At 43.2% G+C, this 13,154-nt stretch overlaps 1 protein-coding gene across 1 annotated transcript in view; it reads left to right on the plus strand.

The window, feature by feature from the left end:
* Window positions 1-12,489, plus strand: part of LOC142663603 (uncharacterized) — a 23,022-nt gene extending 10,533 nt beyond the window's left edge. Inside the window, exons 5-7 of the mRNA XM_075842351.1 lie at window positions 7,532-7,704; window positions 7,814-7,923; window positions 11,674-12,489. Coding sequence (XP_075698466.1) covers window positions 7,532-7,704; window positions 7,814-7,923; window positions 11,674-11,788 — 398 coding nt within the window. The 3' untranslated portion in view covers window positions 11,789-12,489. The remainder of the gene's footprint in view (window positions 1-7,531; window positions 7,705-7,813; window positions 7,924-11,673) is intronic.
* The last annotated feature ends 665 nt before the right edge of the window (window positions 12,490-13,154 follow it).

A 13,154-nucleotide genomic window follows, 5' to 3' on the forward strand; every position in this document is an offset into this window, starting at 1 on the left:
AAACTAATGCAGACCCCAAATCCCCTAAACTAATACAGGTCCCAGACCCACTAAACTAATACATACCCCAGACCCCCTAATCTAATACAGAGCCCAGACCAGACCCCCTAAGCTAACACAGAGCCTAGACCAGACACCCTAAACTAATATAGAGCCAAGACACAGACCCCCTAATTTAATACACGACCAGACCCCTAAACGAATCTAGTCCGTGGACCAGACCCTTAAAGGGGTTGTCCGAGATACAATCATATTTTCAATAACCCCTTTAATGCATGTAAGTTATAAATGTAAATACATTTGTAATATACTTACGTTTTCCAAAGTGGCCCCATTTCCAGATCCTGCCGTGGGGAACTTGACTGTTGACGTCTCTCTCTGCTCTGGCTCTGCCGCTTTGTTGATCTTGGATTCTTTGCCGGGCATACGACACGTCACTTGTGACGTGGTGTATATCGGCTTGTTCTGTTGTAACGCACATGCGCGGCCCCTGCTGTTATCTCGAGAACAGCAGGGACCGCGAGAACAGCAGTGACAGCGCATGCGCATTATGGGCTGTGAAGCAGAACAAGCCGATGTACACCACGTGACAAGTGCCGTGTCGTATACCATCCGAGGTCTCGCTGGTACGAATGTCAGGTCCGTATATCAAGGAAGCTCCTTTCTCCCTGTCATTTCACACCGAATAACCACCTCTGTAAATTCAAAGCTGAAGGCATGCCTGGAAAGAAGTGAACGAGTCAGAAATGTTCGCTACACACTTTCCCTTCATCAGAAAAGAGGAGAACTGAACTTTATTCAGAACAAAGAAACAGACAGAGGAGACACATGCCCCTCCCTCGAGATGTGGGACTTGCTTAAGTCCCATTGGCTCCTCTGTTGTAAGTTTTCCTGTACATTCTTCTGCACACTCCTCTTTGCATTCCAGGGGGCGGTGTCTTCCATAGGCGTGTTATGCAGGCTCTTTGTGCTCCATGAATGCAATCTCTTTGTGTAATATACTGAATATATATATATATATGTAAGGATAATATTTTTCAAACAATATACATGGTAATGATCCCTGACAGTCCCCCTTAAAAATATTATTCTATCCCTGAGTCTTGCCTAGCAACCTACCACTGACCACTCGAACCAGGCGGGTAGGGGTTTTGGATTTCTTCACCAGCTTGAGACGAGCCACTCCTGATGAGTAACCCCCCTTTGTACCTGGACTTCCAAGGTGTCGGAGTGGTCCTAACTTTCCCTATTCTCCTCTGGATACAGGATGGTTGTCTTGATATAATCTACAAACCGCTGCTGGTTGTAATATATATATAATTAATCCGGTCTACATTTTATTAATGGTAACAACTGTCGCACTGTCACTTACTGTCCTAATGGGACTTTTACCCCTGCAGATATAACAGGTCATGGGCAGCACAGTGACCTTCACCTCACGCCTCCACACAAAACTCCTCAGATTGTAATTTGCAGCACCGTGGCATATTTACACACATTATAATTATAAACCTCAGACATTATAAACAATAGGGCCTCAATTAATAATCATAATGTTATCACCCTCAGGTTTCGGGTCCCATCAGTTCATTGCCAGTCCTGTACACCATCGTCTTCTTCTTCTCCTGTCTTCTGCTCTTCACTGACTGTCACCCTCAGGGTAACCCACACTATTGTGGAGTCAGACTACGTTGGTGTCCAGTGGGGGAGTTATTATTACCCCCTCCTAGTCACTTACTTATCAAAACACTTGATCCTGCTGACGGATTCACTCAGGTCTTTGGTCTTTACTTTGATCTTTGCTGATGTCATCAGGACTTGGTTTGGTCCTTCTCATCTGTCCGACACCGTCTACTTTAGTTTACGTCATCAGGCTGTACATAGCACCTCATGTTGTGAGCCTGGGGTGAGATCCCACGTAGGCGGATTAGTGGAGTTGTATTGTGACTATCAAACCCTCCGCATCTGTACTCTTCCTCTGGCAAGTTACTTGTCTGGGCGGCCGCTTAGAATTGTGACACTGCCGTCAGTTCATGATAAACGCGTTGTAGTGGCTCAGGCTGTGCCTGCCGCATCTCAGTGATGGAGTTCATCGTGTTAAAAGTCTTTTAGTTCATATTTACTGGCACTTGCTGGGGACCCCCAACTCTTGTCAATTGTTAAAATAAATACTAATCTGGTGATAACATCATCCGCATACAATATAAACGTTGTTCTAAGTACATACAATAATGTCAGGCCCTTAAATGACATCAAACACCTTTATATAAGGAAAAACTTCTCTGTTACAATGGACAGGGCACCTAGAAGATGTGTAATTATTGGGTACATTTCATTTACACTTGGTGATACCCTTTCAGCAGGATTTGTACCTTGATCTCAGCTGATTGCCTAGAACATCTCCACCTCACAGAAACATACACAGATTCCACATGTTTATCTGACAAGTGTCTTAAACCTATTTTTCTTACTCTAATCTGGTTCGTTCTACCTGGGAAGGCCTCTCAAGGTCGGTTCTCTTCGGGGGAGGCGGGTATGATAAGGTTGGCACCGGTCTGCCAGGACTGTTCTGTAGGCAAATCAAACAGCTCTAACAGAATTTAGCAGCATCAGCTGTAAAGCCTGGGACATACCAATTAGATCTTACCACGTCGATCCTTGCAGTCTTGGGGCATATGTGAGGTCATACACCATCAATGCAAGTGCCATCAAGAGTGCCTTGGGTGTTACCGGTTCATCTTCCCTTATCCGTCCACATTCTGTTAGAATCTGGTTCTCACGCCTTCCGCTCCCAGTTGGACTCTTTCTGTGAAGAACAAGCTTTTCATAGCCTAATCAGTAATTGATCTTAATCAGATAATTAACTTGAAGAAGAACATTAACAATGACAGATTTATTTTAAACGTTCACACTGGTCAGTAACTAAAACTTACAAACTGATTCTTCTTCTTTATATACATATCTATACATACACATATACACTGCACAGAATTCTCTGCTATAAAATTTCCCTTTCACAACAAAAATAAACAAATAAACATGTTTTCGAATGGGAATATTCTGCTTCTGTACCTTTTATCTGACGCATTACTCTAATAGTCCAATGCTAAGGCTGGTCTAGAATTTTACATAAAACTTAACCTCAGAATTTAATATTCCCACAACACTTCTTAAATACAGTTATTAAACAAACTAACTTTGGGACAACGTCTAGAGAACTGCTAACATCTTATTGTACAAACATCAGGTCAATACTTGGGATAACATTGTTCCCCTGTCACTTACACACAACGTCTGCAGTGGGGAAAATACAGGCCGGGCTTCAGGCCCCCCCCCCCCCCCCCCCCGAGAACAGGTCTACACACACGAGCACATTGTCATACACTTCTACCTCGGGTAGTTGTATGTTCTGCAGTCGCTGGGACTGTTAATCTGGCCGGGCTGCACTATTCACAGGTACCTTTGCTGTTTTACCTATGTCATGCCGTGCGAACATCATGCCGGCTGCTACAAACCTAGTGGTGGCATTATTCTATCCAGGGACAAGCCAATTTACTGACACCTGGCTGCATATACCCTTGTTGTCGGGTCTGTCTTCTCTCGCTCTCTCAATTGGCTTACCCGATGATCCAATAAAGTTCCTACTACCAATGGGCCCATAATTGTGGGCGATGCCAAAAGCGTACCTAGAGTCAGTGTAAATGTCGGCCGTCTTACCTTCTGCCAGGTTACAAGCCTCAGCGAACACCTTCAGCTCCGCTCCTTGAGATGAACAAGAAGGTGAGAGTGGTTTCTGGGTAATTTACCTGGTGCCTCGTATCCTGTCTTGTACATACTGTATAATAAAATATCTCTTTATTACAAATTTACATTAGAAACCCATGTCACATATATATATAACATCTCAAAGGGGTGGCGTCTTCATCCTCTAAAATAAAACCAAATGTTATACACTTCTCCACACTCATCTGATAATCCAGAATACTTTGAGAATCTCACTTTTATCAGGTTCTGCAAATACTTGATTAATACAAAAACAAATAAAAATAAAACATTCCTAAAAACTTTACATCAAATTAACAATGTCCAGACAAGTTTTTTATTTTTTCCCTTCTCCCCCATCTAAATCTGTAAAGACTCATCTGTGAGTGACGTCACCTCTGCCTCCTGTGTACCTTTGCTGGAGGGGGATGGTCTCTTACACAATACCTCATATTGGGTGGAGACTACAGCACAGCATACCCAGTGCCATATTCACCGTTCTGGAAGGATCTGGAACCATCTACACAGAAAAACCTCAAAATGTAGGTTACTCTCATACACATTTAATCTGGATTACTCATTGGGGTCTCTTACACATTTTAGATCTCCTGAAACCAAATTAATTAACTCAAAACAAACCAAAATTGTACCTGATCAGTTCCTTCACCATTCCCCCCTTTGTGGACTCTGCGAAAGTAATGTAGCAGAGTTCAAAACTACATCTCAACATAACACTAGTTTAACCCCCTGTAATGTACAACAGCCTGAAACAAAAATGACTTTTTCCTGACAAATACATTTGATCTTTACAATGACATGACTCAAGTGTGAAATCAAAAACAAAACAATTGTAGTTAGTTATTCAATAAAAACAGAAAATATTATATCTGATAACATTAATTACTGCAAACCAATAAACTGTATATAAAAATAGGGAACGGTGGGGGCACATACATTTTCAAAACCCCGTGTCTCACAGTATCTGTAGTTTAATACATCTGAATTAACATCAAAACACATGAAATCTGATCACACCATAACACATAAATATCGTAACTTTTATAAACAACAGCGCATGCGCAAAGAGAAGGAATTTATTTCAGTTTGTAGACATTACTGATATATATATATATCTCTCAGCAGTGCATATTGAAATCCCTTTGTCTCATCAGCCCTGCAGACTGCACCCAGTCAGCCCCCCACCTCCTCCCAAACACAGCACACTACAGGGGGGAGGGAGGGGGGTCACACACTCACAGCTTCTCACAGCATCTAGTCTCACAATCTTAACACTTTCAATGCCGGCAAAACAACATACGTATCTGCAATCATTCATCACACTATTGTATAGGAATTATCTACGTTCAAAACATCAACCACATAATTTGTAACAGTACAATCTGTCGGCCACCATCTCTATATTATGATGACGTGTTGTTTCATCAGTGAACTAGACTGGAACTTCTGTAAATAGAAAAAAACACTACAAATGACAAAATTAACAAGGCGATTATTTCATACTGATTTGGTTGGGCCGGGCGTGGCCACATCAGGGGCGGGTGGGGCAGCCTCTCCCATTGGAAACACATTGCTCAGCTGTGAAGGGGGGGTGGTTTCCCACCCACAATGAGGACACACTCAACATGAGGTACGGAAGCCATTACCGGGCGTCGGCTGGTCCTGTGTATTCTAATACATATAACATACAATACCTTTCTTATTCCTAACTTCCATTCACTTCACCAAATCATGAATAGGATCGGGTGATCCTGATGATTTGAATATGGACCGTAAACCATCCATTCTAACAGTCTATATTATACACGTAATTTATATAACAATTTTCGATCTGCAACTCTTGGTCTGGCAGGAAATATTATAATTTCACAGACTCCAACGCTAAGTCTCGCCGAAATAGTATCATCTCTAGTCTGCAATGTAATTTATTACATCTCGCTAGGATATAAAAATCTTTAATTAGACTCTCTGGCCTCGCTGGAAATATTAAAATTTCACAGTCTGCAGCTCTCCGGTCGGTTATATAATCTTTTATTTAGACTCTAATTACCCAGAGGATGGTTAGTCGGGCGCGACTAAGGTCTCACAGGTTTTCAACCTCACAGCGGAAAATATCACCTCTGTCGCCTGAGATAATCCAGGAAATCAACAAAAGGGTTCTACAGATCGCCACAAGACTGTCCACTAACACAGATAAGACGAAGGTTTATAAAATCAATTCGCTTACCGTGTTATTGCGGAGGTGATCAAATTCCTTCAGTGGGCAACTTTGAGTCCTCTGTTTCACCCTGTGCTTGTCGGTTGTCCGGATTTTGATATTTCCTCGAGTGAGGTCCCTGTTCGGGCGCCAAATGTCAGGTCCGTATATCAGGGAAGCTCCTTTCTCCCTGTCATTTCACGCCGAATAACCACCTCTGTAAATTGAAAGCTGAAGGCATGCCTGGAAAGAAGTGAACGAGTCAGAAATGTTCGCTACACACTTTCCCTTCATCAGAAAAGAGGAGAACTGAACTTTATTCAGAACAAAGAAACAGACAGAGGAGACACATGCCCCTCCCTCGAGATGTGGGACTTGCTTAAGTCCCATTGGCTCCTCTGTTGTAAGTTTTCCTGTAAATTTTTCTGCACACTCCTCTTTGCATTCCAGGGGGCGGTGTCTTCCATAGGCGTGTTATGCAGGCTCTTTGTGCTCCATGAATCCAATCTCTTTGTGTAATATACTGAATATACATATATATATGTAAGGATAATATTTTTCAAACAATATACATGGTAATGATCCCTGACAGTACGAGACCATGTGATCAGGATACGACACGACAGTGGTGGAGGCTGAAAAGGTGACGTCCGAGCTCATGTGAGCAGAAGGACAAAGCAGCCCGAGCGGAGAACAGAAGCAAGATTGCACGGGTAAGTATTTTATGCAATTGTAAATATGTGCAATGTGGTTTTAAATGTACAAAAAAAAAAAATCTCGGACAACCCCTTTAAATACAGACCAGACTCCTAAACTAATACAGAGCAAAAGAAGAGACCCCCTAAACTATTATAGACCCCCTAAAATAATACAGACCCCATACACTACATAGCAGCTTACAGTCTTGCTGCTTTACTTTCTAGCATCAGGACCTGCCCACATGATCATGTGACATTTTGTCTGCTGGTCCTTCACAAAGCTTTTTGTATCACAATTTGCGGTAAAAACTGTAACAAAACTGCAATGTGCTTTAACTCTGTGGGCATCCATGGGCCCCCTGAAGGCCTCAGGCCCTGTGGGAGCTGTAACTGCTCCTATGGTAATCTGCCACTGCTAGCAATGTCTTCCTGGTAGATATATTCCACAAAACTTCCTACCGATGTAGCATTTTTTACTTTTCACTTGTTAAATACACAGTGGCAAGAAACATCAAGATAAGGATTGTTACATCTATATGTTGTTACCATAACACGTTGATAATAACTTGGTCGGTCATTGCATATTGATGAAAGCTACAAGTCCACTTATGTGACGTTATTTTGTACCGTTGGAATTTTAGTTTGATGAGATTTCATATTGACCCAGTCTACACGGCAAAGCTGAAAAGTGAGCTGCAGAAAACAGGAAATGTCAGCCTATAGTGTGTGCTTCAGTAAACCAGTGTGTCTAATGGAATTTTTATTTTAATATGGATCTTATATCTTGTAAAAAAAAAGATTTCACTCTAAACATAAATCGGTGAATTGATGCCAATGATTATGTGTTGGTCTATAGATGAAGTAACTGAAATGAAGAACCAGAACTCTGCTCCATGTGAGGATGACTGGATCTGGTACAGGGGAAAGTGTTACTTCTTTTCTACAGAACATGATACATGGAGAAACAGCCAGAGATACTGTAATTCACATAATGCATCGTTGGCGATTATAGATAACAAAAAGGAACTGGTGAGTAACTGAAAGTTATGTATAGAAGTAACATGGAGTCATGACATCTCTAACCAGCTCATGGCCACACAGGATTATATATAATAAGATCGGTTTTTATTTTTGGCAGGATTTCTTGTTCCAGTTTAAGGGTTCAGACAATCGCTGGATTGGTGTAAGAAGAACAGATGATAATAAGTCCTGGACTTGGACTAATGGAACATCATACAATGAAAACTTGTAAGTCACCTTGTGAGATATATATATATATATATATATATATATATATATATATATATACATATCTACAAAATTACATGACTAAGAGTATTGCTGAGTCATTCCGAATATGAATTCTACCTATCTCCCCCTCCGCCCCTTACCCTGTAAGCCCCAACCTTTGAAATAATAGACAGACTCGCCGAGTGACCGTGGAAAATTTATAACCACCACAGCCTCTTTATTAAATTACACCCATTAGTAAATAACTAAAAACATATATATATAGGTCAAAAAACATGTAAGCATTCACACACACACACACACACACATATATATATATATATATATATATATATATATATATATATCAACAATAATTACTCCTAGGGAGGTCTATTAGGGCACCTTGTTGCGCAGTACTGGAAAATTATCCCCCCAGCCGCACCGCGCCGACTCAGGAGGGTAACAAATATGTCGCAGGTACTGCATACTTTTAACCCCAGTTTCCGAGAGCTATCCCTGTGGGGAAGACCACCGTTCCGTTACAATCCCAATCCACCAGCAGGGGTGCCATACCTCAGACTGCCCCCTTTCCAACAAACGGCTCTTTTGAAAGTGCCCTGAAAGACCTCCCTACTGCCGGATGTCATGTCAGGAAGATGGAGAGGAAAGCCTTTACCCGAACTCCAAGATTCTCAGACCTCAGGGCGGGCAGGCGGGTGGTTGCTGGTCCGGACAGAATGAGCTGCTTCTTCTTTTCTCCTGCATCAGAAACAGGTAAAAAACATAAACAAAGAGATTATTATTTCTTATTAACCAATCCCTTCTCTCTTGCTCTCCCTCCTACTACCTCTTCCTGACCTGACCTTGCCCTGACCTTGCCCGGACCTTGAGCCACTACTCCCTGCTAACCCAGTCATGCCGGGCCTACACTGAGGGTATGTGCACACTGCTTATTTTCTTCCTTTTTTCGAGCTGCAAACGGCCAAAAAATCAGAGGCAGAACGCCTTCAAACATCTGCCCATTGATTTCAATGGGAAAAATGTCGTCCTGTTCCCACGGGCCGTTTTGAAAAAAGTCTGCGTAAAAAAATGGCCGCGAAAAAGAAGTGCATATCACTTCTTGGGATATTTTTGGAGCCGTTTTTCATAATCTCCATACAAAAACAGCTCCAAAAACGGCCGTTAAAAACGCAGTGAAATACGCGACTTTGAATAAAAAATGTCTGAATCAGGAGCTGTTTGTCCTTGTAAACAGCTCCGTATTTTCAGAAGTTTTTGTTTTGTGTGTGCACATAACCTAATGTTGCGCTTGTTCCCTGCCCTCTCTTGTCTATCGGAAGTTCTCACACATTCAGTCTCAGATGACTTAGTGAATTACACATTTCCATGTCCTATGATACACTGCACTATTATCGACTTTTGCCTCCAATTATTAATGAATCCAAAGGGAAATGTATGTTTTTTTTAAAGGGCCAATTCTAAAATTGTTGGGTTTCATGATGATGATCAAGGTAAAATATCCCCCATTGATCTCATTTTGGCAATCTTTTACGCAAACTTTATCACGTGTGTTTCATAGGTGGATTTAGAGGTTAGTGATAAAATTTTAAATTCTGGTGCCTTGCAGCAGCCTCTAGGGGGAGCTCTTTACATACAGATTTATACAGTCAAATGCAGTGAGCTCCCCCTAGTGGCGGCTGCAGGGCACCAGACTTTAATCATTTACCCTAATGGCTATGTCACAGGAAGCAAGGGATCCTTAAAGGCATATTAAATGATAAAACAGAAAGAAGTGAATCATTTCAATTGACTGATGTGTGGCTGATTTCCTGCCCAAGTGCGCGCCAGGGATCACTCTGACTAATTTAGCCTGTCTTCTCTAAAACGATATTCCTTTGAAATTATTTACCGTAATTACTTAATTAATGAAATACTTAAAGGGGTTCTCCCACAAAACACATGAATTTCGCACGCACTGGCCCTTTAAGAGGCGGTCATGCTGCACGTACACTAAGATCAGTGCGGCTGTGAGACAGGGGACTCAAGTGTTACACTCTCCAACCGTGCACTTACAGACATGCACCTGTGTGATCATCATATGACCAGAACACATTTTTATCCTTTGGAAGTAATCATTCATGGCTCCAATTAAATGACACCAAACGGAGATCTTGAAACTAAAACAGAAAGTATGTTGTAAATTGTATCATTTATTTGCTGAAACTGTAATACCCCTTTAAGTGTTAAAGGGATTGTCCAGTTTCCGGAAATTAATGTTATTTGTTTGTGTTATTAAAAGTGATACAATTTTCCAATATACTTTCTGTATCAATTCCTCATGGTTTTCAAGATCTACTTGCTGTTACATCATTGTTTGTTACCAGTGAATAAAATTCTGTCCAAGGTCATGTGATGGACACACAGGTGCACAGCTCTTTACAGGGTCATGTGATGGACACACAGGTGCACAGCTCTTTACAGGGTCATGTGATGGACACACAGGTGCACAGCTCTTTACAGGGTCATGTGATGGACACACAGGTGCACAGCTCTTTACAGGGTCATGTGATGGACACACAGGTGCACAGCTCATTACATGGTTATGTCATGGACACACAGGTGCACAGCTCGTTACATGGTCATCTGATGGACACACAGGTGCACAGCTCGTTACATGGTCATGTGATGGACACACAGGTGCACAGCTTGTTACATGGTCATGTGATGGACACACAGGTTCACAGCTCGTTACATGGTCATGTGATGGACACACAGGTGCACAGCTCGTTACATGGTCACGTCATGGATGCACAGGTGCACAGCTCGTTACATGGTCATGTGATGGACACACAGGTGCACAGCTCGAGACATGGTCATGTGATGGACACACAGGTGCACAGCTCGAGACATGGTCATGTGATGGACACACAGGTGCACAGCTCGTTACATGGTCATGTGATGGACACACAGGTGCACAGCTCGTTACATGGTCATGTGATGGACACACAGGTGCACAGCTCGTTACATGGTCATGTGATGGACACACAGTTGCTGGGATCATTAGAAGACACAGTTCTGATTCATATACTGTAACGAGCCGTACACCTGTGTAACCATCACATGACCACAATAGTTCTGAGCTATAGTCCTTAAATTCTTGCCACATTAAAGGTAATGTCCAGGTACGGGACCATTTTTCGTACTGATGACCTATCCACAGGCTAAGTCATCAGTAAATGATTGGTGGGGGTCCGACACCTGGACCCCGCACCGATCAGCTGCTCCGGCTGCCTTTGGGCACCAGATGTACGTTCTGAAAGCAGATGGCTCCGGTCACAGTATAGCGGCCGAGCTGCAGTACTGGGAAATAGAAGCAGAGTTGCTGTTCTGCAGCATGGCCACTAGTCAGTGTACGGAGCCATCTGCTTCTGACGCCGGCAACTGCATACATTGAATAACATCCGGTGCTCAGAGGCAGTCGGAACAGCTGATTAGTGCAAGTTCTGGGTGTCGGACCACCACCAATCATAGACTGGTGACCTATCCTGTGGATAGGTCATCAGTATGAAAAACCACCCCATGCCTGGACAATCCCTTTAAGTGTTTAAAGTTCTGACATATTACATACACCCTTAAAATAACATTTGCTGAAACCTGACAACCCCTTCAAGTAGTTATTCAGGGAGCAGCAGTTTATAACACAGGCAGGTATATGACAAAAGCGTGCTGATCTGCTGATAAACAATATGTCTTCTTTTATTCCAGATTCCCAATCAGAAGATCGTCACACAACAATATCGAATATGTTTATCTGAATAATGATGGTGTAAGCAGTCAGGGAGGATACATTAGAATTAAATGGATATGTAACAAGATGTAACGTTTTGTACATGGCGGGACGCTGGGACTGTTGGTGAAGCAGAACAGACATCACATCACACGCAGGATCCACCTGCAATCAATCACATCTTATGAACTTAGATGTGATCGATAACAGCTCGATCAGAGACACGCAGGAGGACCCACTGACACTGAACCCGTCAGTGCCGCTGAAATGACGGATTCAGGTCTCAGGGCTAGATACAGCTGCTCTATTTAAAGAATACAAAGCAGCTGTATCTCAAAAAGTATAACATTGTTTTTAACAAAAAGTATTTGAACACCAAACACACTGATACACATTTTTATTTTTAAAAACCCTGATGATTTCACAGGTCTACATAACCTTTAGGGTATGTGCACACGATGAGAGGCTTTTACGTCTGAAAAGACAGGCTGTTTTCAGGAGAAAACAGCTGCGTCGTTTCAGACGTAAAAGCTCCTCCTTGCATAATGCGAGGCGTCTGTGACGCTCGTAAATCTTGATCTGCTCAAATTACGGCTCAAATTACGTTGCAAAGAAGTGCCCTGCACTGGCGTAGCTATAGGGGTCGCAGCGGTCGCAATTGCGACCGGGCCCCGAAGCCAGGGGGGCCCACGGCCCCCCGCACCACATCAATAAAAAGTTACTATAGTAACTCGGGCCGCGGGCCACTGTTACTATAGTAACATACTTTACTTACCTTCCTGGTTCCGGATCGCAGCGGAGGTCCTGACTTCAAGCGCTGTGCGCAGCGCATGACGTCACAGCGCTATGCGCCGCGCACAGCATCGAGACGACAGAACTCCCGCCGCGGCCGAAGAGGAAGGTAAGGTTAGCCCTGACTGGCGGGGTCCGACTCCCGGGACCCGCCAATCAGCTGTTTTGAAGGGGCCGCAGCACTCATACGAGAGCTGCTCCCCTTCATTCCTGTCACTTCATTCCGGTCACACTGTGAATCCGTGTCGGCGATTCACAGTGTGAGCAAGTAGTGAAATGAAGGGGAAGCAGCTCTCGTACGAGCGCTGCGGCCCCTTCAAAACAGCTGATTTGCGGGTCCCGAGAGACACATCAGCTATTGATGGCCTATCCTGAGGATAGGCCATCAATGTTTAGGGACTGCACAACCCCTAAGCCTACAATGTAGCAGGCTTAGGGGGCCCATTAGACAAGATCACAGATTTTGTGATGCTGTCTGCTGGGCCCTGTATCTAAGCCAATCACATGGTAGGCTTAGATACATGGCCCATGCGTGATCCTGTCTGCTGGGCCCTGTATCTAAGCCAATCACATGGTAGGCTTAGATACATGGCCCATGTTTGATCCTGTCTGATGGGCCCTATATATAAGCCTACCACACTGTAGGTTTAGATACAGGGACCCAGCA

Source organism: Rhinoderma darwinii, chromosome 11, assembly GCF_050947455.1.
Source record: "Rhinoderma darwinii isolate aRhiDar2 chromosome 11, aRhiDar2.hap1, whole genome shotgun sequence".
Taxonomy (NCBI): Eukaryota; Metazoa; Chordata; class Amphibia; order Anura; family Rhinodermatidae; genus Rhinoderma; species Rhinoderma darwinii.